Consider the following 21,395-nt stretch of genomic DNA (forward strand, 5'->3'; position numbering starts at 1 on the left):
GAGTCATCCGTCCACACACACCCATATCCATGTCAATCATCACTAAGCCACACACCCTTCGAACCTTGGCCCTTGCTTCGCAATGGGGACTGTGGACATTTCTCGCACTCCTCGGGTCCGCGTGCGCAAAGTCCGCTTAGCGGCGTGTCGGGCATAACTCATAATCCCATGCCACACCCGTGAGACAACATGAAAAGTCCGTAAAGGATCACTGGAGTTAAAAGATTCGGATCCCCCCCGTTCCAAGATCCATCTCTCTCACAACATCAATCAGATAAACACAACATCACCACAACAACTACTAATCAGCCTCAAAAGCTTCTATCAAGGTCGACTATCCCCACATTCGTCTCAGACAAACCCACGGACTCGACTAGCACCTTATCACCTAATCCCACAAGTCATTGTCACCACAGCCGACATCCCTGCCGCTAACTTCAAGCCTGCCGCAATCGGGATCGCTGCCTTGACTCACAACATCAAACCGCCATTATATACATAGGACAAAGACCCCTACCTTTTCTGGGTCCTCTTTTTCAACATGTCGACTACAACAACAACCACCACTTCTATTCATAGGCCAACTGCCTCCAAGACTTCTTCTCTCCGACAGTCCACGCTCAAGAAGAACATGTCTATCACACAAACTTACTACCTCGCCCACAAGGCCCGAGCCAAGCTCTCGCGTGAGGCTGCTCAGCCCGATCATGATCTCCGACTGCTTGTCGGCCACGCCAACCTCCTCGATTCTCTGATGCTCGAGCTAGCCGACGCTGAGCGAGAACAAGAACGATGGTTTAACCAATCTGTACGAGGAGCAACCAATGCCCAGCAAGAACGAAGGGTGCAGTGGGCCGACAACGTTGTCGAAGAAGAGGATGAGGATGACTACGACTCAGACTCCTCGGATTCCGACGACTACGATTCAGAGGATGACGATATTGAGATGGCCAATACTTCTCTTCCCGTCAAGCCCATGAGCCCACGAATCACACATGTCGAGCTCGACGAAGACATGGAGGAGGATGATCTTGAGGAGGACTATGCTCAGCTAGAGCTTGTTCGAACACTATCTCACTCCAACTCACCCCCCGAGCTTGTCGACCACGACTCAGATTCATCTGATGATGACTCAATGCCCCCATCGCCACCTCAGTCCATCCTCACCTTCGATGAGAAGGATGTCAAGGAGCAGTCGCAACAAGAACAAGAATCCAATTCACTCTACGATGAGGACTACTACCTGCCACCTCGAAACCCTGCGAGGCTTGTGTCGGCCATCTCGGTCTACTGAGCAGGAACTCATTTGATGATTGATTTGTGATTTTAGCGACTTGTTTCATGTACAAAGCGATGTCGGCATTGCATGGCGTTTACTATACAAAGGGATACCACACGGATTTGGATACAACAAAAAGCATTTTTGCATTTTCTTTTAGTTACAAAGCATATGACTTGACGGATCTCATTGTGTTATTACATACAAGGATTACACCACTCTACGAAGGACAAAGAAGGACTGTACCAGGCAGATGGGAATTGGATATTATCATGATTGGCTCCGCTCCCACACGGTTGAGTGGCAGCCTTCGATAGGCTTCGCCCCAATGGTAGATAGCCAGAAGAGGCTTTCGATAGCCCCAAAAATAAATAAGAAAAAACATTGAAAACTCTCATATCATTCTTGAATCTCCTATGTAAAGTGCGAGCGCTATGCTATGCTATGCCTCGGTCAGCAGCCGGCTATCATGAATGGTAACCGGCATTGACGCCATACTCGCCGGTCGATATCCTTATCAGCGGTAAGAATTTCGTGATAACTGAGAGTATCGGGATCGGTCGCAAGCCCAAGTCCGATCGGGGTCTCTTTGGACCAACAGGCGGTGCCCGTGAGATCCGTCAAGGGCGTGCGGAATCTTGGCAGTACTACACCGACTCCTCCAATGCACTCCCCTTTTGCTCTAGAGAATTTTCCCCTTCGATTGCGGTGAATGATTCATCAGCCAGGCCCGCCCATCATGAAAGACCTTGACGTCCCAACCATCAGGGTCTGTGATACCCAATCACGATACATAAACTGTGCACATTGGGGCGTCTGTAACGGTCGGGTTTTGTCAGCGGAGACATTCAATTCTCCATTGTTGCTATGTCAGCGACACAGTATCTACGTAACAGTCGAAGCAAAGCTCGTTTGACATCAATCATGGCAATGACTATCAGCGGACATCACCAAACCCCGATGTCCTGTGACGACAACAAAAAGAAAAGAAGAGGCACAGGCAAAAATTACAGACGGGCAAAACCGCCCAGGCCGCATATGTAGCCCGCCCGCCATTTCGATCCCTTGACTGAACAAGAAGAAGGACTTACGAACACAGGCTTGGCGAAACTATCAAAGCATCCCTGAGAAGTCATTCAATGCCCAATATTACAATCTTTTTATGCTTGGATCTCCCACTAACAGTAGTTTTTAATCATCCCCCACCAGCCATCGCCGCATCGAGCCTCAAATGGGTCCGACTGGATCCAGCGTTCCACAGATGGTGGTTTTCTTCAGACTTTTTCCAAAGATTTTACGAAACGTCAACATAGACAACTCAATCGTGAACAAGGATAGAACCATGCACAAAATTTGCGTCCGCGGGTCGTCTCCGCTTTGGAGTCGAAATCTTTGAAAACCTTACATACGTACAGCCGGGTCAGGGCTCCATTACTTACCTTGGGCAGAGACAAGCCCAATAACTTATGAGTTATCCTGTCCGATGGATCACGATGAGTCGGTCCTGGGAAAGAAGGGATGCGAGTTTTCTTTCTTATTCCTCAAATTCATGAACACGTCTCCCGGCCACTCGATCTCGCTACCCACTAATATCGTCTTGTTGCCTTCTTGGCTTTCTTAGCCGAGAGGCTCGCGGCCCCATAATCTCAGGTACATACCATACACCATGCAAGGGCCCAGGGCGTGTCTTGCTCAAGCAAGTTGAGCTGACCGCTTCTGGGCCTCTCGACGACGGCTGACCTGGCAGGACAGCACTGGACAGGTACTATGCACCTTTATCGACTCGGGTTGCGAATGAATGAGCCCAGCTAACCCCTTACTGGGCTGGACAGAGGCGGTAAAGGAGAATTGACTGCTTCATTCTGAAGCAAAGTGTTTGGACTGTTTGCCACGGCATTGTGTATGATTATGCACGGTCTTCTTCACAATAGCCACGTAGCTGAGAAGAAGGGGAACCTTGAGCCTTCGTGTCTGGAAGCATTGTCCGTTGAGCTAAAAGTCGATCTCTAGAAGGAGTTGGGGGGGGACGGGGTTCGATGGAAGATCACAGATCATGAGATCGATAAGACAAGATAGGCCCTGTTCACTGCTTATCGCTCGTTATGTATACGCGTATGCTACAATACTCAGCATTAGAATGCAAGAATCGTCACATACACAAAGTTTATCAATATATAGATTCTTCATGCAATATGATGCGTTTGGGCCTGTATTGCGCGTTCTCTGTACTCTGTAAGTCTTTGCGCAAGCCAGACTGCCCCACCTATCGATAAAATTAACACAAGGTCCGATACTTGGAGCCACGGCGTCGTATCAGCCGGCGCTGGTCGGTCACAGGACCTGAATATGGTTCACATCTTTCCGTTTTCCTCTCCGAGCAATCCCGGCCGGAAATCGGACATCAGGACCGCGTTTCATTGGCCATGGAGGTCTGGACGACTCCGGGGAAGTGGCCTTTGACCGAGATAGACTTGATCTCAAGCCGAAACACCTAGGTAGGTAATAGACCTTCTGTTATCGGGACTGCGGGAGCAAGCTAGGCGGGTTTGATAAGCGTTACTAGTTGATGCCGAGTCTATGTAACATAGGGGTCTGCTGATCAACAGCACTCTACTTGATTGTTATCTATAGCCAGTCTTGAGGGTGAGCTGCTGATCTACTGGGGCCAGCCAGTCAACGGGCTAGCATTCACGATATGTTTTGGACTAGAGTATCGTCTAAGCACCATCACTTGGCTATTAATTTCATTGTTGGTCTCAGACTTCTCGTGAATATCGCTGACAGCATAAGTTGCTCACGACTAATGCTGACCGTTGTGACGATACACCCACGATATTATTCAAGAGCGATTAGTTTGATCATGACTAGAGACTATTCCCTGAAACTCGGGAATAAGGATAAGCAGTAAACTCCTCCGCATTTAAACTTCGGACTTGGAGAATTTGTATGTCGATCTTGTTCTCGTGGCTTGCCAAAGTCCGAAGTCCGCGAGCGAGCCAAATGCACGGACCAAGCGCTCTCAGTACGTCATTCTGTAGCTTTTCGCAAATCAAATCAGTTGCCGCCTTTTCAGTGTAAAACATGTCGACGTCTTGATAAAACCGCACACTTGCTATCATGCGACTTCCCCCGAGGCGAGCCCTCGCTCACGATCTTTCTTCGGGCCTCAAATGCCGTACGTACCGGCTGCAACGGCGCCAATACGCGACTTCGCTTTCTCCTCCCCCACCGCCTCTTTCCGGATACACATCGTTGACTTCACGAAGGCTCATATCCGTCACCGGCCCAGACTCAGCAAAGTTTCTACAGGGAATTGTGACTGCCAACGTGACCACGAAAGACGGAAACCTGAGGAGTGATGGGTTCTATGCCGCTTTTTTGACCGCGACTGGCAGGGTACTTTACGATGTGTTTATCTACCCCAATCACAATACTTTGGGAGCATCGGCCGAGGAGCCAGGGTATCTGATTGAAGTTGATGCAGACCAAGCATCAACGCTCGCGAAACATATTAAGCGTTACAAGCTTAGAGCGAAGCTAGCTGTTCGCTTATTGGAAAATGATGAGGCAACAGTTTGGCATGCATGGGACGACTCAAATTCTGCGAACTCGAGCTCAATCGTCAAGTCGGCCAACTTTCCTCTCCAGGATCCAAGAGCCCCCGGTCTGGGGTATCGGCTACTGCAACTGGATCAGCACCCTCCCCAGATCGATCTCGAACCAAGCACCCAGGAAGCTTATACAATAAGGAGATACCTAAATGGTATTCCTGAAGGTCAAGATGAGATATCTCGAGAGCACGCTCTTCCTCAGGAAACGAACATCGATATTATGAAAGGAATCGATTTCCACAAAGGCTGCTATGTTGGTCAGGAACTTACCATCCGCACTAGACATCGTGGTGTAGTTCGCAAACGAATTCTGCCCTGTGTAATCTACGAAAAAGAGCATGCACCGCCAACAACACTTCAGTATCACGCAGACGACATAACGTCTTCTCTCGAGAGTGTGACAGCAGACATGATACCACGAGACACAAGCATCGGACGATTTGAGAAAAGAGGTCGAAGCGCCGGCAAGTGGCTTAAGGGTGTGGGAAACATTGGGCTCGGGCTGTGCCGCCTGGAGATCATGACCGATGTGACACTGCCGGGAGATGCGGCGTCGGGGGCTTTCAACCCCGAGGACGAGTTTGTCCTAGATTGGGGCGAGGAGGAAAGCCGCAATAGAGTAAAGGTCAAGGCTTTCGTGCCGGAGTGGTTGAGAGAAGGCCTCGATGCTGAGAATCAGAGAAATGAAAAGTAGAGCAGTAAGATTGAAGTTGTGCTGTAAAACACTGTATAGATACAATACTTGTATGTCTTGAATAGGGACATATCTAAATATTCATTAAGCTTCTTTCTCGGTCATCGCCAAACTGTACTTTGTTATTGACGCAGAACCTTTTGTCAGTGATTACACCGCACCATGAAAATACGGACCATGACAGTATCAAATTATTCTAGTTGTACGGCGGAATAATCAGATTATGCGATCCTCCTGACTAGAATTCCTGGACAAAGCAACAGCCGAACAATCCATTAGAATGTATTCTATAATATATTGGTCCTTGCAGGACGTCGAGGCCTTGTCCCAATATACTATATATCTCAGGGAGTTAAAAGAGAAGTTGTGACGCATGGCGAAAGCTGACACTGCCACCAGTCATGAGTCCTTTAATGGATCATCGTCTTCAAGCCTGCGGAGTACAGACCTTCTTTCAAGGTGTTGTGGTTGTGCACAGACTTCTAGTTGAGGCGAAAACTGAACGAACGTATCTAAGAATGCTGACCAACAAGACTGAAGACTGAGGTTATATTAGCCAGTGAGAAGGCTGACCTGGGCTAGTTTGACGTAGACTCAGGGATAAGATGATAGTGAAGTTAATCACTGAAATACGTAGCAAATTACTCCATAGCCCTGAACTTTTGAAGCATTGGGTGGGTCGGCATCTTGTTGGACAAGGGGTTCGTTCAAGTCGCAGTGTTTGCCCCCTTTAGCAGGTAACCAGGCAGTAAGCAACAGCTTGCATTGCTGCGGACCCCAACTGTGTGCCACGACTATGTCCTCAGCTCCTGTACCACAAAGGCCGGGCTGCAAGAGCCCATTCGCGTACTTTTTGATTAAGGTAGTCTTGGGAATTGAATTAAACCAGTGACATCGAATTAAGTACTTTTGCTGCGACCTTGGCTTACATACGGACTACAGGATGGTTGAAATTAACTATTGGATCGTCGTCTGACTGTACTACCTAGGTATGTAATCTCGCGAGCCTCAGCCCTGTGGTTGGGACCGGGGATAGTCTTGGCCTGTCGCTTAATTTATCTCATGGATGGTGAAGCTCTCAGGAGCCGACATTTGACGGCTCGGTGATGCATTTGCCAGTCTTCAGCCTTCGTCATTGTTTTCTGCCGTTCTGGCCTTATTTAATGGTCGAGGCTGCTGCACTGAACTTCTGCATCGTATACACCGGTTAACGATACCTCCTCTCATTATTTTCTTGGCGTCTGAAACACAGGGTCCCACGGCGTTTGTATCTCTACGATGGTGACTGAGACTGCTCCTAAGACCATCAAGCGGTTAATCGCCTGTTGCGATGGCACCTGGATGGATAGTGACAATGGCTACGAAGAACCCGGCTTACTAAGAAAAGAAGGTTCTCTTCAGATACCTTCCAACGTTACTCGAATATCCCGTTGCTTTGAGAAGAGGTGCAGCGATGGCAAGCTTCAAGTGGTCAACTATGAGTCAGGTGTTGGTACAGGTAGCAACGTACTCGACAGCATTACTGGCGGTGCTTTTGGTATGGGACTCGCAGAGGTGAGGGTGTCGGAGCATCATGATGAGGGTTGTTGGCTGACCATTTCTTCTAGCGTATGCGGGAAACATATTCGTTTTTATGTTCCAACTATATGGATGGCGATGAGATAATACTCGTTGGTTTCTCCAGAGGCGCTTTCACAGTCCGTTCTGTGGCAGGCATGATTGGCAATATAGGCCTACTCACGCGTGAGGGTGTTGAGTTCTTCTACCCTATCTTCAAAGATATGCAGCATTGGATGGACGATGATTATGAAGATCCATTCCCCAACATTCCATTCCCTAACAAACCTAAAGGGAAGGACGCTGCAGAAGTTTACCGGACTCGCTTGGAGCAACTCGGCTACACACGTGTGAGGCGGAGTGAAGGAGAAGGCGACATCATCACCATCAAAGCAGTGGGCGTCTGGGATACCGTGGGTAGCCTCGGGATTCCCAGAGTCTTGTGGCTGGAGAAACTGGGAATTCGTGCTGACAATGATGAATAAGTCTCACCTCCAAATCTTCAATAACTCGGGTTACTAACCAGCTTCTTACGTTTAAGTGGCATGACACAAATCTGTCAGATAGAATCGAACATGCGTTCCAGGCCCTTGCTCTGGACGAAACAAGGCCCCCCTTCACACCAGCAGTCTGGGAGAGGCTCCCGGAGAACAAATACACGACGGATCTCAGGCAGGTATGGTTTCCTGGGAATCATGGTAACTGCGGTGGCGGGTGGGAAGACCAAGGCATGTCAAACATCACACTTGCATGTGAGAATTCCAAACAGCTTATGCACAGCAACCTTGTACTTAGAGACTGACTTCGAAATAGGGATGATGGACCAACTGGCTTCAATTGGGGTTGAGTTCGACCTCCCTGCACTAGAACGATGTTTCTTCCAGAACTTCAAATTCTATCACAAAGCTCCTTCAAAACTCAGCATAAAGTCGAGGAAGAGGAGAGAGAAAACAAAGAAACGCCAGTGGGCGATAAACCCAATCTACGAGAATAACCGCCCATTTAGACCTTGGGGGCTTGGGACAATAAGCAAAGCTCCAGGACTCCTCTACAAACTCTCTGGCCAGACAGTTCGTACACCAGGTCTGTATAGGCCAACTGACCGCCAATCGAAATGCGATAGGTCAAGATACCTTCTTGATACAAACGAGCGAATACACAGCTCCGTACGAATCAGGCTTGTTTGCAAAGGCCTCGGCTTGAATGATGACCACGTCTGGGACTGCCGAGCTTTGCTCAGTAACTGGAAACTCAAACGAACGAGTGAGAAATATACTGATCCAGTTCCATTCCAGCCTGGTTGGTGTCCGAACCGTGGAAAAGATCATATGGGCCATCCTAACGATTGGTCGAAGGGGCGATGGGTTTGGGAATACGTCGGCAACGAGAATGATGGCCCCAAAGAGGCAAGACAACGGATAATGGTTGAAGAGCCTTTGGGGCCCTACGAGCGATACTTACTCAGCTTGTCAGCAGGATCACCGAATGTGTATCATTTTGCGGATACGATAAATAGTTGAAGTCTCTGGCTTGATAGCTAGGTAGGAGGCGGCAGAAGTCTTCTGACTACAGCCCGAAGGGATAAAAGACTTAGATAACACTACATTACTATATGATATCTTATGATGAGTTTAACATACTATGTGAAGATATTGTCTTCTCACCTTTCTAAAGACTGTGTTAAGTCTTCCGGTGTATATGATGAGTACATGTTTCGGGCCATGCGAGGCGTCAACGCCTCGCATTTGGGAGGTCCATCATAATAAATGAATTGTTTGAGACATGAGATTTTTTTACCATTTTATTAATTAATAGTCTCTTATCAAATTCGGAGTACAGTTCCATCCCAAAGGCTTGGATGGCTCTAAGGTCACGTGCTTTCGTGATTCTTCAACCAAGCCTTGGCTACTGTCTAAAAGCTTCTGCTTTTCTCCACACTCGAACAGTTATTTACGAGTGGCATATGGTTCAGGAGACCCCAACATGTCTGACGCAAAAGCCGCCGATTTGCTGCAATTCGCTCAAGAATATGCCTCCAAAGATGTAGATCTCTATGAACTCCTTGGTATCGATGCCCTCACACCCAAGGAAGACATCCATCGCGCGTGGCGCAAGCGATCTCTGAAATATCATCCCGACAAAGCAGGCGACAATTTTGATGCGGAAAAATGGCAGCTTTTCGAACGCGCCCGCGACATCCTATCCGAAGCAGGGGCGCGCGGCGCTTACGACGGCGCCATCAAGGCTGCCCTGCTACGAAAACAAGAGCGTGAGACCATGGACAAGCAGCGTAAAGCTTTTGTTGACGACCTCGAGGCGCGAGAGAATGCTTGGAAGGTACAGAGAGCGGAAAAGGAGCAGCGGGAGAAACAAGAGATCGAGAAGGAGAGGTCACGATTAGTTGAACAGAGGCGCATGCGCGAGGAAGAGGAAAGGCGCCAAGCCGCTGCTGCGCAGGAAGTCGAAGACCTTGCGGAAGCACGCCGACGACTGAAGGAGAAAAAAGAGAAGAAGAAACAGGACGAGGCGAGAGAGAAGTTTCTGCGCAAGTCACGAAAGGCCGCGGAGGCTTCAGACGGCAAGCCTGCACCAGGACCAATTAATGGCGTCATGGATGTACCAGGTGACTTCTCTGTTGACTTTGGTGCTGACCAAAAGTTTTACTGGGAGCTTGTTTGCGATAAACTCCGCGCGGTTCAGGCAGTCAGGGATTTACGGCAGAAAGAAGGGACCCCTGAAGAGTACCAACAAGCGGAGCAAGGTTTACTTGATGCCAAAACGAGAATACACCAGGCAGAAGTTCGATTTGCGGAGCATGCACCTGTTTCGTAAAGGTCTTTTTAGAGAGAGGATTCGAAACAAGGTTGGTAGCTATGTCTATACGGAGTGGCTCATCTCACGCTAATATATCCCTTAGAATCACGATTCAGTGTCGAGCCGCAATATTTTGACAGCGTTCATCCCCATAACGTTCTTGAAGTCTCCCGTGTCTTGTCCCACTGCAAGAGCAACGGCCTCCGCATTCAGGCTCACGCTCTCCCATTCCCCCTGTTCATCAGTCGAAAGTGGTGGAAAGAAGGGGTGATCTGTGCCAAACATAAGCCTGTCAGCACCGCTAGCTTGAACAGCTGCCTTGAGCCCAACTTCTGAGTAAATAACAGCGTCAAGATAAACCTGCTCCCTCAACACCTCCCACACTGTTCGACGGCCCTTGTTAAGCTTGCCTTCACGAAGCAGCTGCCCGTCATGCATGATGCAGCTTTCGATCCTCCCAGCAAGGAAAGGCAGGGTTCCGCCACTGTGGGCGAGGATCATGCGCAGTTCTGGGGCTTTGTCGAAAACGCCAGCCAAGTACATCCTGGCGACAGCGATTGTTGTCTCCATAGGGAAGCCGAGGGCCAAAGGAAGCACATGCCCGTATTCGACGCTCGCTCGAGGTCCCCAGACGTCATTCGGGAGACCGTAGTGAGGATGTAGGAAGACAGTCAGTCCTGTTGTTGCGAGAGCCTCGAATATGGGGAGAAGATCAGGGTCGTCTAGGCCTTTCCCGAGTCCTGAAGTGCCCAGAATGACCCCGCGACAGTATCTGAGGATCCGAAGATGTTCTATAGAGGCGAGGACAGTCTCGAGAGTTGCTGTCAAAGGAAGTGTTCCGAAGAAAAAGAGTCTTCCAGGGTGTTCGCTGCACATGCGCGAGAATTCTTCATTGACGGACTGCGCGATTGCGCCTGACTCTGATGGGCTTAGAAAGTCTAGCCATGGATTCGCCAGGGAAATGACAGATATATCAATCCTGTGCGTATCCATGAAGTGCAACTTTTGCGCAAGCGATGCGTAATGCGATGTTAGAGGCCGCCCAGGTGGTTTTGCCTCGGGGTTGTGTGTCGCATCTTCCAATGCTTTGACCTCAGCCTCCAGAAGGATGAGTCTTGGATCAGGTGCTTGAGAAAACTTGCGGACGAGGGGGATTTGGGAACGCGATTCCAGGATATGGATATATGAGGGAGGGTACATGTGTGTGTGTATGTCCACCACGCGGGAGGTAGAGGACGACATGGTGTTTCGAATTCTGAGAATAGAGGCAATCAATGGTGGAAGTGTGAGGTTGGAAATTGGACAAAGCTTCGAGTGAGTAAAGAAGCAAGCTAGAATGTCTGGATGAGGCACAGCCAGCACACACACTCGCTATCAACTCTTGCGGGCCAAGCTGCAGCAACGTTGCAGATCAACAAATCGGGTTACCCAAGTTGAGAGACACGCATAATAAGATGCTACTTGGCCTGCTTGGGAGCGATTGAGATCGATACTAACCCCGCATGGCTGTTATCACTACAACCTTGCGATGCCCTATCACCTGCTTATCAGTAACCGTTGAGGGGTTAGGCGTTGGCCGCCGGCAAGCCTCTTTCGTTTCTAATTGCCAAGTGGAGGAATGTGCCGTTCACGCTTATCGGTTTGTATCAGAGTAGAGGTGCTGTGCCAATGTATATATATGTAGCTAGCAGATGCCAGCAAACTTAAGGACATCCCTCACCACTCATTTTCTATGCAACCTGTTTTGAAATACCTACTGCAGTTCCTTTTCATCCATTTATCTTGCCGACTATATTGCCTCTACGGATACCATTGCCATGGCCTCGGGTTTAGCTGTGAGCAAGGAGGGCCTCTTAATTCCCGTCAGTAATCCAATGCCCAGCAGGCTGTAACTCTTACCAACTAAGCTTCTCCTGTTTAAGCTCATTGACTTCTCACGCTTCCTCAGCGGAACTCCTGTGGAGCGCAATGAAACGGCCAATGCCATTCTTGACGGGTTCAAAACAGCTGGATTCATCTATCTCAAAAACCATCCCATCCTTCCAGAAGACTTACAGCATGCATTTGATCTATCAGCCCGTTTCTTCAATGAACCTTTGGAGAAGAAGATGGAGGTAGTCTGGACAACTCCAGAGGCAAACCGAGGCTATTCAGCCCCTGGACGCGAGAAAGTCAGTCAGCTCAAGGATATTCAGGAGGTTGAGAAAGTGCGTGCTGCTTTGCCGGACTTGAAAGAGAGTCTTGAGATTGGCCGTGAAGATGAGCCCGGACATCCGAATAGATGGCTTGAAGAAACCGGCGACCTTGTTGGGTTTCGAAAGGATATGCTTGGATTCTTTGAGAAGTGCCGCCAACTGCATGTGGAAGTCATGAAAGCTATTGCTGTTGGAATGGGGCTCGATGATAGATTCTTCGATTCTTTTGTCGATGTCGGAGACAATACGCTGCGGCTATTGCATTATCCAGCCGTTGAGTCCAATATCTTCAAAACGAAGCCAGGCACAGTTCGAGCTGGTGCACATAGCGTAAGTTCTTCTGATCCTACGAGTTTCGCCCTGACCCCAGAATAGGACTATGGATCCATCACCCTTCTCTTCCAAGATGCTCGAGGGGGGCTCCAAGTCAAGAGCCCAACAGGGCAATTTGTCGATGCGACACCAATCGAAGGCACAGTCGTCGTCAATGCTGGCGACTTGCTTGCGAGATGGAGTAACGACACCATCAAGAGCACTATCCATAGAGTTGTTGAGCCACCGCAGAAGCAAGCTGAATCTTACCCACCTCGATACAGCATTGCGTGAGTATAGTAGTGTTTTATTGTGGTGTTGTCAGACTAACTTGGTGGCAGATACTTTTGTAACCCCAACTTCAAAAGCTATATTGAGGCGATTCCGGGGACGTTCATTACGGAGAAAGATAAGAAGTATGAAGGCATCAATAGTGGTGATTACTTGGTCCAGAGACTGACTGCGACGTATTGAGAGTCGGCTTTGTTGAGAACATCATGGTCAGCGCACACAGACCTCGCTCTTTGAGTAACTCTGCATTCAAGTGGCGTAGCAGTAGTACGAGACTAGCCAAGTTATGATTTAAAAAAAAAAAAAAAGGATTTTCTTTGCCCCAAGGTGAAGTATTGTGATAATGTTGTCTCATAGAGCAACCTAGAGTGTATGTAGATTTTGGTTAGCATTCATCCAATGGATGTGAATCTGGATCGAAGTGGGTTAGGCAACTCGCCAAGTTACTCCGTGAGTTATCCCCACCAAAAACATCCAACACCGAAGCGCTAAACCTAATGAAGAAATTCGAGGTTTCTTCCTTAAATGGCATCCTCAACATCTGTTTTCCATCGTCAGCGCTCACACTAACACTAGGCTCCAACTTTGCCTTTGACTCGCAATCACTCATTTGATGAACCTATAGTCTGCTGCTCGAATTTTGAAGTTTTCGGCTTCCAAGTCTTAGCAGCAATGGATTCCAATACTGCGGCCGCAAAACGACCCCTGAAACAGGAGGCTTCAACAGCAAACAAGGCCTATCTGATCTTCTACAACTTCATCTCAGCTGTGCAATGGTCTATTGTGCTCGGCCGCACCGCCATGCTTGCCAGTGCCCACGGGCCTGAGCACGTATATCCTAATATTGGCCAATATACAAAATGGACACAGACTTTGGCTGGGTTGGAGATCCTGCATTCGATGCTTGGTATGATTCCCCTGCTCCTTGACATTGCACTGTGGTATATATTAACATAGAATGTCCCCTGAAGGCGTCGTTCGCGCTTCCTTTGTCACCACTCTTATGCAGGTCGCCTCGCGTTTCCTGCTCGTCTGGGCCATCGTCGACGTCTTTCCCTTCCTCGCCCTCTCGCCCTTTTATTCGTCCATGCTCATCGCTTGGTCCGTCACCGAGATTATCCGCTATTCCTTCTTCGCTCTCTCGCTGTCCGGCTACCAGCCCAAGTTTCTTACTTGGTTGCGTTACAACACTTTCTTTGTGCTCTACCCCATTGGTATATTCAGTGAATGCATCCTCATCTGGTTCGCAACTGAGCCTGCAGGCAACTCCAACGAGCTCTACAAGTGGGCACTTTACGCCATCTTGGTTATCTACGTTCCCGGTAAGCTAAAAGAGACCGAATGTGCGACCGCAATCCTAACTCTGCATAGGATCTTACGTCCTGTACACACACTTGATGAGCCAGAGGCGCAAGGTCATGCGAAATCTGAAAGCCCACGGTCAGAAGGCTCAATAAAAGGAATATAGACGGTAAAGAAAAGAGGAGAGGCGCGTTCCATTGGATGGCATACAACTGAAAGACTTTGGGGAACCAAGAACTATCTCGATATGATCCATATATAGTCTAGGGGCAGATATATCTAAAGAAACAGAAGTTCAGCAGGTCAAACATTTTTTTCGACCTGTCGAGTCTCGGGCGAAAGGCCGTCCTCAGTCAATGGGGCGTCTTCCAACAGGAGTGGTTCTTCAGCACTCGTCTCATACCAGCTGTTCTGTAACCAACCACGAATCATCTCAGTGGCATCCTGTGCCAGTTTGTTGTACCCAGGATTTTCTCTCGGCGTAAACATATCTAGAAACAGTCTCAGTATAGCGATTGTCTCTCGAGCGGCTTGACTTACTCATATGTGCTCCAGCCTCGTCCGTCGCCTTGTTGTTGATGGCTTCTATCCACACCCCTCCGGGCTGCTTCTTGGGAAGGTTGCAGAATGTCCTGTCCTGCCCCAATACGGTACCAACGACGTTGATCTGCTTCGACGGCGCTGCCTTACCAAGACGAGTATATATGTTGGCGAAACCCACGTCTAACTCTTCTCGCAACTGAAGCAGACACGCCACTCGTTTGCGCAATTCTTCTCCTCTAGCAAGGCATCCAACGAATTCGAGATGCGACGACGCCCAAGACCAACCTTCGCCCAGTTGGTCGCGTTTCATCCATGCTGCAGCACCCCCAGCTGCTACCGCTCCAGCTGCACCAGCGTACATGGCCATTTTGCCCCATTTTTGCCATGAATTGCCACCAGATGCGGAGGGAGCTGGTAACGCTCCAGCTATCTTCGGGGGAGCGGGCGATGTTGAAGGAGAGCCTGCTGTTTTGGCGCCCCAGAGTGATGCTCCGAGGCCGCTCAGCTGCGATATTGCACCTACAGCCTGTGTAGCGTTTTGGTACTGATCCTCTGCGCCGTGAGCTACCACACCAGGAGATATGCCAAGATAAGGAGTATCAAAGGCGAGAACACCTTGGATGTAGGGAAACATGAGGGAATTGAAAGTTGGTTTCTCGGGCTTTTGAATCCCGTCTTCTGTGTAGATAGGCTTCTCGGAAGCTAAGCCGATGAGCATCTCGGCCGCCACGATGCCACCCATTGAATGGCCGACGAGTATGGTTCGTACCGAAGGCTCTATCGTTGGCGACGGCGTGCCAGCTGCAACCTCCATATCGATGACCTTGTTCTGAAGCCTATAGTAATCGCTTTTAGCTAACACTCTGGGAACAGCAGCAGTCCAGCAAGGAATACTCACCAGTCGCGGAAGCGACTCACACAACTGCCCAAATCCCCACGAGTCTCATATTTGGGATAAACAGCCACTTCAACATCAACCTTTGGCAAAGCCTGCCCTACCAAATCGCGTAGGTCCTTGGTGAATTGATAATCAACACCGAACGTGTCCTCGCCGCCCTTGAGAAAATTAGTATTATGGCTGACACTAACTATGACGGCAGACGAGGTAGCGAGAGGTGGAGGCAAAGTATGGGGTGTGCATACCTTGAAACCATGAATAAAACAAAGAAGCAGAGTCTTCTTCATTATGAGGTTTTGTCCATCAAGATCGACCTAACGGAAAACAGACGTTGACGAAGGTCCAGCTAAGACTGTCTGCGTGTCGGGGGTTGTGGCGAATGAAGACAAGTCTAGGCTCGTTGCATAGAGAGAGAGCTGAGCTGAGTTGGGTTGAGGAAGCATTAAATTCTAAAGACACCTGACCTGACCTGTACTATCAAACTCAGAATGCTATCGCATCAAATGATCAATCACCACCGCTGTCGTCGTTATAGATAGAAAGGTGAATCAAAGTTACTGCATGTAAGGCTTCTAATTAAAATACATCCTACTATTTATCTAAACACGCAGTGCAAGTTCGCCATCCCCTTGCGGGTTTGACTCACTCCAGAGTTGTCCATTGGGAGGTCCATGAAACGACTTCCGTCAATGCGTCGTCTGTGTATGGTATTTTGGTCCTCGGTTCCCTTCGCTTTCTCTTACCCTGATCGCATGTTGTTTATTGACACCTGTCCTGCCGAACGCCATTGCATATATCATCAAACAATCGCCGCTTTGGTCGATACAACTTTACGGGCTATCGTGCGGCCCGATCTTTACCGATCAAGTGCCCTCCCTTGGCAGCCGCATTTGTCATTCCTCGTCGCTTTGAGCAGCAGTGCTACCACCGTTTGCTTCTTTCGAGCCACTAGAAATCAATTTGATCCGGGTGCCACTGGGCTGCGGTGTGCCGCCACCTCCAGAGGGCGCCACTGAACTGTCCTTTACCCCTTCTTCAAGTTCTTGAAGTTCAGGATGCGCAACCAATTCTTCTTGGTACTTGGAGTTAAAGAATTCCTATAACACGTTAGCGACAAATCAGACGGAGAACCACAGAGTATGCTTACGTTCATGACCTTAGCATCTTGATACAGTATGCTTCCATCCTCGTTGTAAGTCTGACAGTTGCGAATCATTAATTCGATATCCTTTCGCAGTCCAGTTAATGATGTGTATTCCTCCTTCTTGATCCGAGTCTGTATCTGGTTCATGCAGATAGGGTTCTGAATGATGACATAGTAATCGGCGTAATCGCGCTTGGGAGGCAGTTTGACGAAGGGTCCGATGATGAGGCGCTTGCCAGGATCCGACTCGTCATCCTCAGGGGGTTCAATATCGTCCACCTCCAAAGTCATTAGAGCATCGTACAAGTTACGGAGACTCTTTTGTAAGACTTCCCGCTGATGTGGTGGAAGACGTGACTCCAGACTGACTTTGCTGGGGCGTCCTTGTGGCCCACGTCGCTTTTTGGGGGGAGGCTCATCATTACCGTCTTCAGCCTTGCGCTTCTCGTTCTTGCTGCCTGGTTTACGACCCCGTTTCTTGGGGGTTTCAATCTCCTCAGTGCTTGCTCTACTACCTGATGGCGATTCATCCACCGAGTTGGAGATTCCAGACTTCTTTAACCTGTTGTTCTCTCGCCTATCCTTTCGGGCTTGCTTGCGAGCCGCAGCTGCCTCTGGAGAGTCATCATCGTCATCCACAGCCATAAGCCATTGCTCTTCAGTGAGACCATCGTCGTATTTGACTTTGGTGCGTTCACGCGCACCACGGCCCAGCACAACATCCTCCGTCTCATCCGAAATAGGATTACCCTCATTCAAATAGATATCTGGCAATTCATCCTCACCCATAAGTCGAGGTTTGCTGCCTGGTCCATTGCCATAGGGCGAATTTCTCTGTCTCTCCTCGTCAATCTTCTGGAACACAGCTATCTCATCATCATTGCGCGCAAGGAGCATGTTGAGTTCTTCATCCTCCATCTCATCTTGCTCACCGGATTCCGCCATATCAGCAGTCTCCAATAATGTTCGAAGCATAGCGTCACGGTCGGTCTCAGATGACTTGTTGTCAAAACGACCGGCCTGAATGACCTTGCCATCCATATCCAGTTTGAATCTTGCTCGCTCGAGAATCTTCTCTTCTACCGAGTTGGAGCTGATGAGTCGGAGGATTCGGACTTCATTCTTCTGGCCAATACGGTGAGCACGATCCTGAGCCTGAAGATCCTGATGAGGGTTCCAATCGGAATCGTAGATAATGACGGTATCAGCGGTCTGCAAGTTGAGACCAAGACCACCTGCGCGTGTGGATAGCAAGAACATAAAGTATTTAGAGTCAGGGGCGTTGAACTCTCGAAGCAAGTCGGAGCGCTCATCGGATTTGGTCGTACCATCCAATCGGAGATACTCAAATCGCTTGTAACGCAGATAATCTTCCATGATATCCATGATCGCAGTCATCTGGAAGAACATCAAGACTCGATGGCCAGTTGCTTGATATTTAGGGAGAATTCTGTCAAGCAGCTCGAATTTTCCTGCTGTCCTCCACAAGAGATCATTGCTGATATTCATAGGATTCATGACATTTTCCACAACATCGAAGACGAACGGGTGGTTGCAAAGCTTTCGGAGCTGCATAATCATGTTGCTCAAACCGCGAGCACCAGTCTTTCCGCCCTTGCCATCACTAACGACAAGTCTGTTGTGGGTGACCATCTGTTTGTACAACTTGGACTGAAGGGCAGAGAACTTGCACTTGATGACCTTCTCTGTCTTGTCGGGAAGGTCCTTTTCGACATCCTTTTTCAAACGACGGAGAAGGAAGGGTCGCAAGACCTTGTGAAGGCGCCTAATGACGAGAATTTGCTCTTCTTCAGTGAGTTCCATTTTGTCCTGGCCGCCAGTGTTCGCGAAGGGGGTATTGAACCACTCATCAAAAGTCGTTGCAGATTTGAAAATGTTCGGCAGAACAAAATTGAGCATGGCCCAGAGTTCAGAGAGGTTGTTTTGTAAAGGAGTGCCGGTGAGAATGAGTCGAAAACGGGTATGATAGTATTGCTGAATGGTAAAGCTCAATTTGGAGTTTGAGTTCTTCATTCGATGACCCTCATCAATAATCATGTGGAACCACTTAATTTTGCTTAGAATAGGGCGATCCTTAATGATGTACTCATAAGTCGTAAGTAATACTTGGAACCCTCCTTGCCGAATCTTATCTTGCTGCTGTTTGCGAGCATTGGGAGGTCCCTTGTAGACAATACGGCTCACAGAAGGAGCCCATCTTTCGAATTCCAAGTTCCAGTTTGTCAACGTACTCAAAGGCACGATGACAAGGTATGGTCCAGCCTGTTGTTTCCTCTCAATCAGGTAAGTGATTAGGCTGATAGTTTGAATAGTCTTTCCGAGACCCATCTCATCAGCCAAGATGCCGTTCAGATTGTTGTTGTAGAGTGAGATCATCCATTGGAGACCCTTGACTTGATACTCCTTGAGCTTACCGCCCACGAGCATGTTGGCTTGCTCAGTAACCTCCTCACGAATGCGATGTGCCACAGCATAGTAATCGATCTTCTTGCTGCTTTCGTCATCCTCGTCGTAATCACTGGCATCATCCATCTGCGGATCATCCCCGTCACCATAGCGCTCGGCAGCCTGGCGTTGTTGGGCCTTGACCGATGACGCGAGTTGATGCAAGAAGCCATCAGTTTGCTTGAGCAAGTGTGTGATACGGGTATCCTTGGCCTGGTCAAGAAGCTTAAGGTAAGCTTCTTCGTCGTTGGCCTTCAGAGCCTGGAGACGCTGTTTGGCCGTTCTTTCGATACGCTTCTGTTCCTCCTTTTCGATGTTAAAGTGTTGCTGGTACATAAGACGAGAGAGCTTGTGCGACTTCGTACGTTGAGAAGAAGCAGATTCTTGAATTTCTTGACGGTGGGTGTAGATAGCTCGAAGGAAATCGGTGTGCTTCTTCTTCTCTCGGTTCTCGCGGGCATCGCGTTGCTGCTTCTCGAGCTTTTCGGTAATACGAGCCTCACGGACGTTCTGCTTCTTCATTCGGCGGAAACCGGATCGATTTGTGGTCATGGCGAGGTTATCATAATGCATCATTTGACGTCCGATCTTATCCCGAAGAGCCCGTTGCTTGGCGTAGAGAGCTATGCTTTTCATCTCAATTATTGCTTTTCGCTTGAGAGAGTCATCGGCCTCTAGTGTCTCCTTGGAAGAGTCCCAGTGAGCCAAATCGCCAGGTAGGTTCTTTAACTCGGTATACCGCTGTCTCATTCTGTTCGAGACAACAACTTCTCGTTCGTATCGCAAGTGATCAAAATCAATACCAGTAGGGAATACACCAGGAATGAACCAGCGATTCTTCCGTTGGGAATGATCAAAGTACTTGATTTCGGGGCGAATCATGCTGGTGCCATAGGGAGACTTTACTGTCTTGAATGTATGCGCCTTGGGAATCTCCGAGGCCTCATCTTCCGTCACAGCTCCAGGTCCGTTCTGTCCATCTTTAGTGGATTCAGATTCTGCCTGGTTTGATTTAGTCGTTTGGATCACCTGTGCAGCATCGGCGATGGCGGCCTGTCTACGATGGCGCTGGTTGAATATAGCCTGCTGCAGCTGCAGAGAGACTCCGGCGTTTTTCCCTAGCAGTTTGAAGGCATGGATCTGCTGTCGAAGTAGGCCGAGCTGCTGCTGCGTAAAATGGTTTGAAGATGGTGCAGTCGATGGAGACGTTCCAGTGGATGCAGGAGTAGGAGTTGTTTGGCTTGGCATTGCGGAGGCACCGAGCGGATTAGAAGGGGTTTGAGTCGATTGGGGCGAGGCTTGCTGCATAGAACGTCCAGGCATAACACCGTTAGCAGGCGTACCGTTTGTTGCATTTTGCATCTGTTGCTTTTGTTGCTGCTGCAAGAATTGCTGCTGGTTACGTCGCATGTTGTGTTGCTGCTGGAAACTCATCAAGAACTGTGAAGCCTTAATGAATTCAGGGTCCGACGGTGGCACGCCTTGCTCCTTCATCTGCCTAAGTTTCTATATGACGTATCAGCATGATAGTCCGAAGCAATGAAAGTGTCAAAGAAGAAGAAAAAGAGTCCATAATGAGAGCATACCCTGAAAACTTCTTCTGCCTGTTGCTTGGTCGCGCCAGCAGGCATTGGCGCGCCTGGGTGCTGAACAGCATGTGGTGCATGCACCGACGCCATGATGAATCAAGTGTACAGCGCGTTGACTTTTTGATAGTCAAATCGATTAATTAGTTGCGAAGATGCAGCTACCTATGTGGCATGTCGCGCAAGATGGGGCGTGCCTCGGCGTCGCGAAAACGAATGCTTGACGCAGAAAATAATTAAGGGATAAGGAACGCGTCGGAATCAAAGCAAGAAGGACAATGTTCAAGAACACGTTGGAAGGAGTTGTCAAGAAAATGGCGACACGTCGGAGATGGCGCGTGGGATATCCTTGGCGTGGAGCAATCTTCAAGTTTCGAACGCGGCGGTTGCAGTGAGTTGCTAGAGGCACGGGAATGGGCACTCGATGGTCCGAAGGTCAAATACTGAAGGGAAAGTGTGTGATGTGGCGACAAGGCGCGTGTTGAATCGTTACTGGGGATCGGGGCGGCGTAAAAATCGCGTGCAACACGGATTCGGTGGTTTCTCTCGATGAGAGCCGATGGTTTAAAAGGGCCCTGGCGATTTTTGGATGCGCGCGCTCGCCGGTTGATGATGGGGAGTGGTGAAGGCACAACTGAACAAGATGCAGCGTGATGGTTGGTGCGGTCTTGAGTCGGCCAGCCAGAGTATTTTTCAGCACGGC

At 49.1% G+C, this 21,395-nt stretch overlaps 9 protein-coding genes across 9 annotated transcripts; 6 read left to right on the forward strand and 3 right to left on the reverse strand.

Moving 5' to 3' along the window:
• Positions 1–541: 541 nt before the first annotated feature.
• J7337_002484 (uncharacterized protein) lies at positions 542–1,294 on the forward strand (the record flags this gene model as incomplete). The annotated part of the gene is made up of 1 exon (XM_044820212.1): positions 542–1,294. One exon carries the CDS (start codon positions 542–544, stop codon positions 1,292–1,294), a length of 753 nt encoding a protein of 250 aa, XP_044684512.1.
• A 3,102-nt stretch (positions 1,295–4,396) lies between these two features.
• J7337_002485 (uncharacterized protein) lies at positions 4,397–5,584 on the forward strand (the record flags this gene model as incomplete). The annotated part of the gene is made up of 1 exon (XM_044820213.1): positions 4,397–5,584. The coding sequence occupies one exon, from the start codon at positions 4,397–4,399 to the stop codon at positions 5,582–5,584; it is 1,188 nt and encodes a 395-aa protein (XP_044684513.1).
• A 1,278-nt stretch (positions 5,585–6,862) lies between these two features.
• On the forward strand, positions 6,863–7,626 carry J7337_002486 (uncharacterized protein; the record flags this gene model as incomplete). Its single annotated transcript, XM_044820214.1, has 2 exons — positions 6,863–7,138; positions 7,192–7,626. 2 exons carry the CDS (start codon positions 6,863–6,865, stop codon positions 7,624–7,626), a joined length of 711 nt encoding a protein of 236 aa, XP_044684514.1.
• Positions 7,627–9,124: 1,498 nt separating this feature from the next.
• Positions 9,125–9,973, forward strand: J7337_002487 (uncharacterized protein; the record flags this gene model as incomplete). Its single annotated transcript, XM_044820215.1, has 1 exon — positions 9,125–9,973. The coding sequence occupies one exon, from the start codon at positions 9,125–9,127 to the stop codon at positions 9,971–9,973; it is 849 nt and encodes a 282-aa protein (XP_044684515.1).
• An 87-nt stretch (positions 9,974–10,060) lies between these two features.
• J7337_002488 (uncharacterized protein) lies at positions 10,061–11,197 on the reverse strand (the record flags this gene model as incomplete). The annotated part of the gene is made up of 1 exon (XM_044820216.1): positions 10,061–11,197. One exon carries the CDS (start codon positions 11,195–11,197, stop codon positions 10,061–10,063), a length of 1,137 nt encoding a protein of 378 aa, XP_044684516.1.
• Positions 11,198–11,772: 575 nt separating this feature from the next.
• J7337_002489 (uncharacterized protein) lies at positions 11,773–12,756 on the forward strand (the record flags this gene model as incomplete). Its single annotated transcript, XM_044820217.1, has 3 exons — positions 11,773–11,817; positions 11,878–12,480; positions 12,526–12,756. 3 exons carry the CDS (start codon positions 11,773–11,775, stop codon positions 12,754–12,756), a joined length of 879 nt encoding a protein of 292 aa, XP_044684517.1.
• Positions 12,757–13,425: 669 nt separating this feature from the next.
• J7337_002490 (uncharacterized protein) lies at positions 13,426–14,210 on the forward strand (the record flags this gene model as incomplete). The annotated part of the gene is made up of 3 exons (XM_044820218.1): positions 13,426–13,660; positions 13,725–14,075; positions 14,125–14,210. 3 exons carry the CDS (start codon positions 13,426–13,428, stop codon positions 14,208–14,210), a joined length of 672 nt encoding a protein of 223 aa, XP_044684518.1.
• Positions 14,211–14,358: 148 nt separating this feature from the next.
• Positions 14,359–15,783, reverse strand: J7337_002491 (uncharacterized protein; the record flags this gene model as incomplete). The annotated part of the gene is made up of 4 exons (XM_044820219.1): positions 14,359–14,546; positions 14,596–15,434; positions 15,497–15,654; positions 15,742–15,783. 4 exons carry the CDS (start codon positions 15,781–15,783, stop codon positions 14,359–14,361), a joined length of 1,227 nt encoding a protein of 408 aa, XP_044684519.1.
• Positions 15,784–16,389: 606 nt separating this feature from the next.
• On the reverse strand, positions 16,390–20,785 carry J7337_002492 (uncharacterized protein; the record flags this gene model as incomplete). The annotated part of the gene is made up of 3 exons (XM_044820220.1): positions 16,390–16,593; positions 16,644–20,612; positions 20,693–20,785. The coding sequence occupies 3 exons, from the start codon at positions 20,783–20,785 to the stop codon at positions 16,390–16,392; spliced, it is 4,266 nt and encodes a 1,421-aa protein (XP_044684520.1).
• Between the last annotated feature and the right edge of the window lie 610 nt (positions 20,786–21,395).

Source organism: Fusarium musae, chromosome 2 (assembly GCF_019915245.1).
Source record: "Fusarium musae strain F31 chromosome 2, whole genome shotgun sequence".
Taxonomy (NCBI): domain Eukaryota; kingdom Fungi; phylum Ascomycota; class Sordariomycetes; order Hypocreales; family Nectriaceae; genus Fusarium; species Fusarium musae.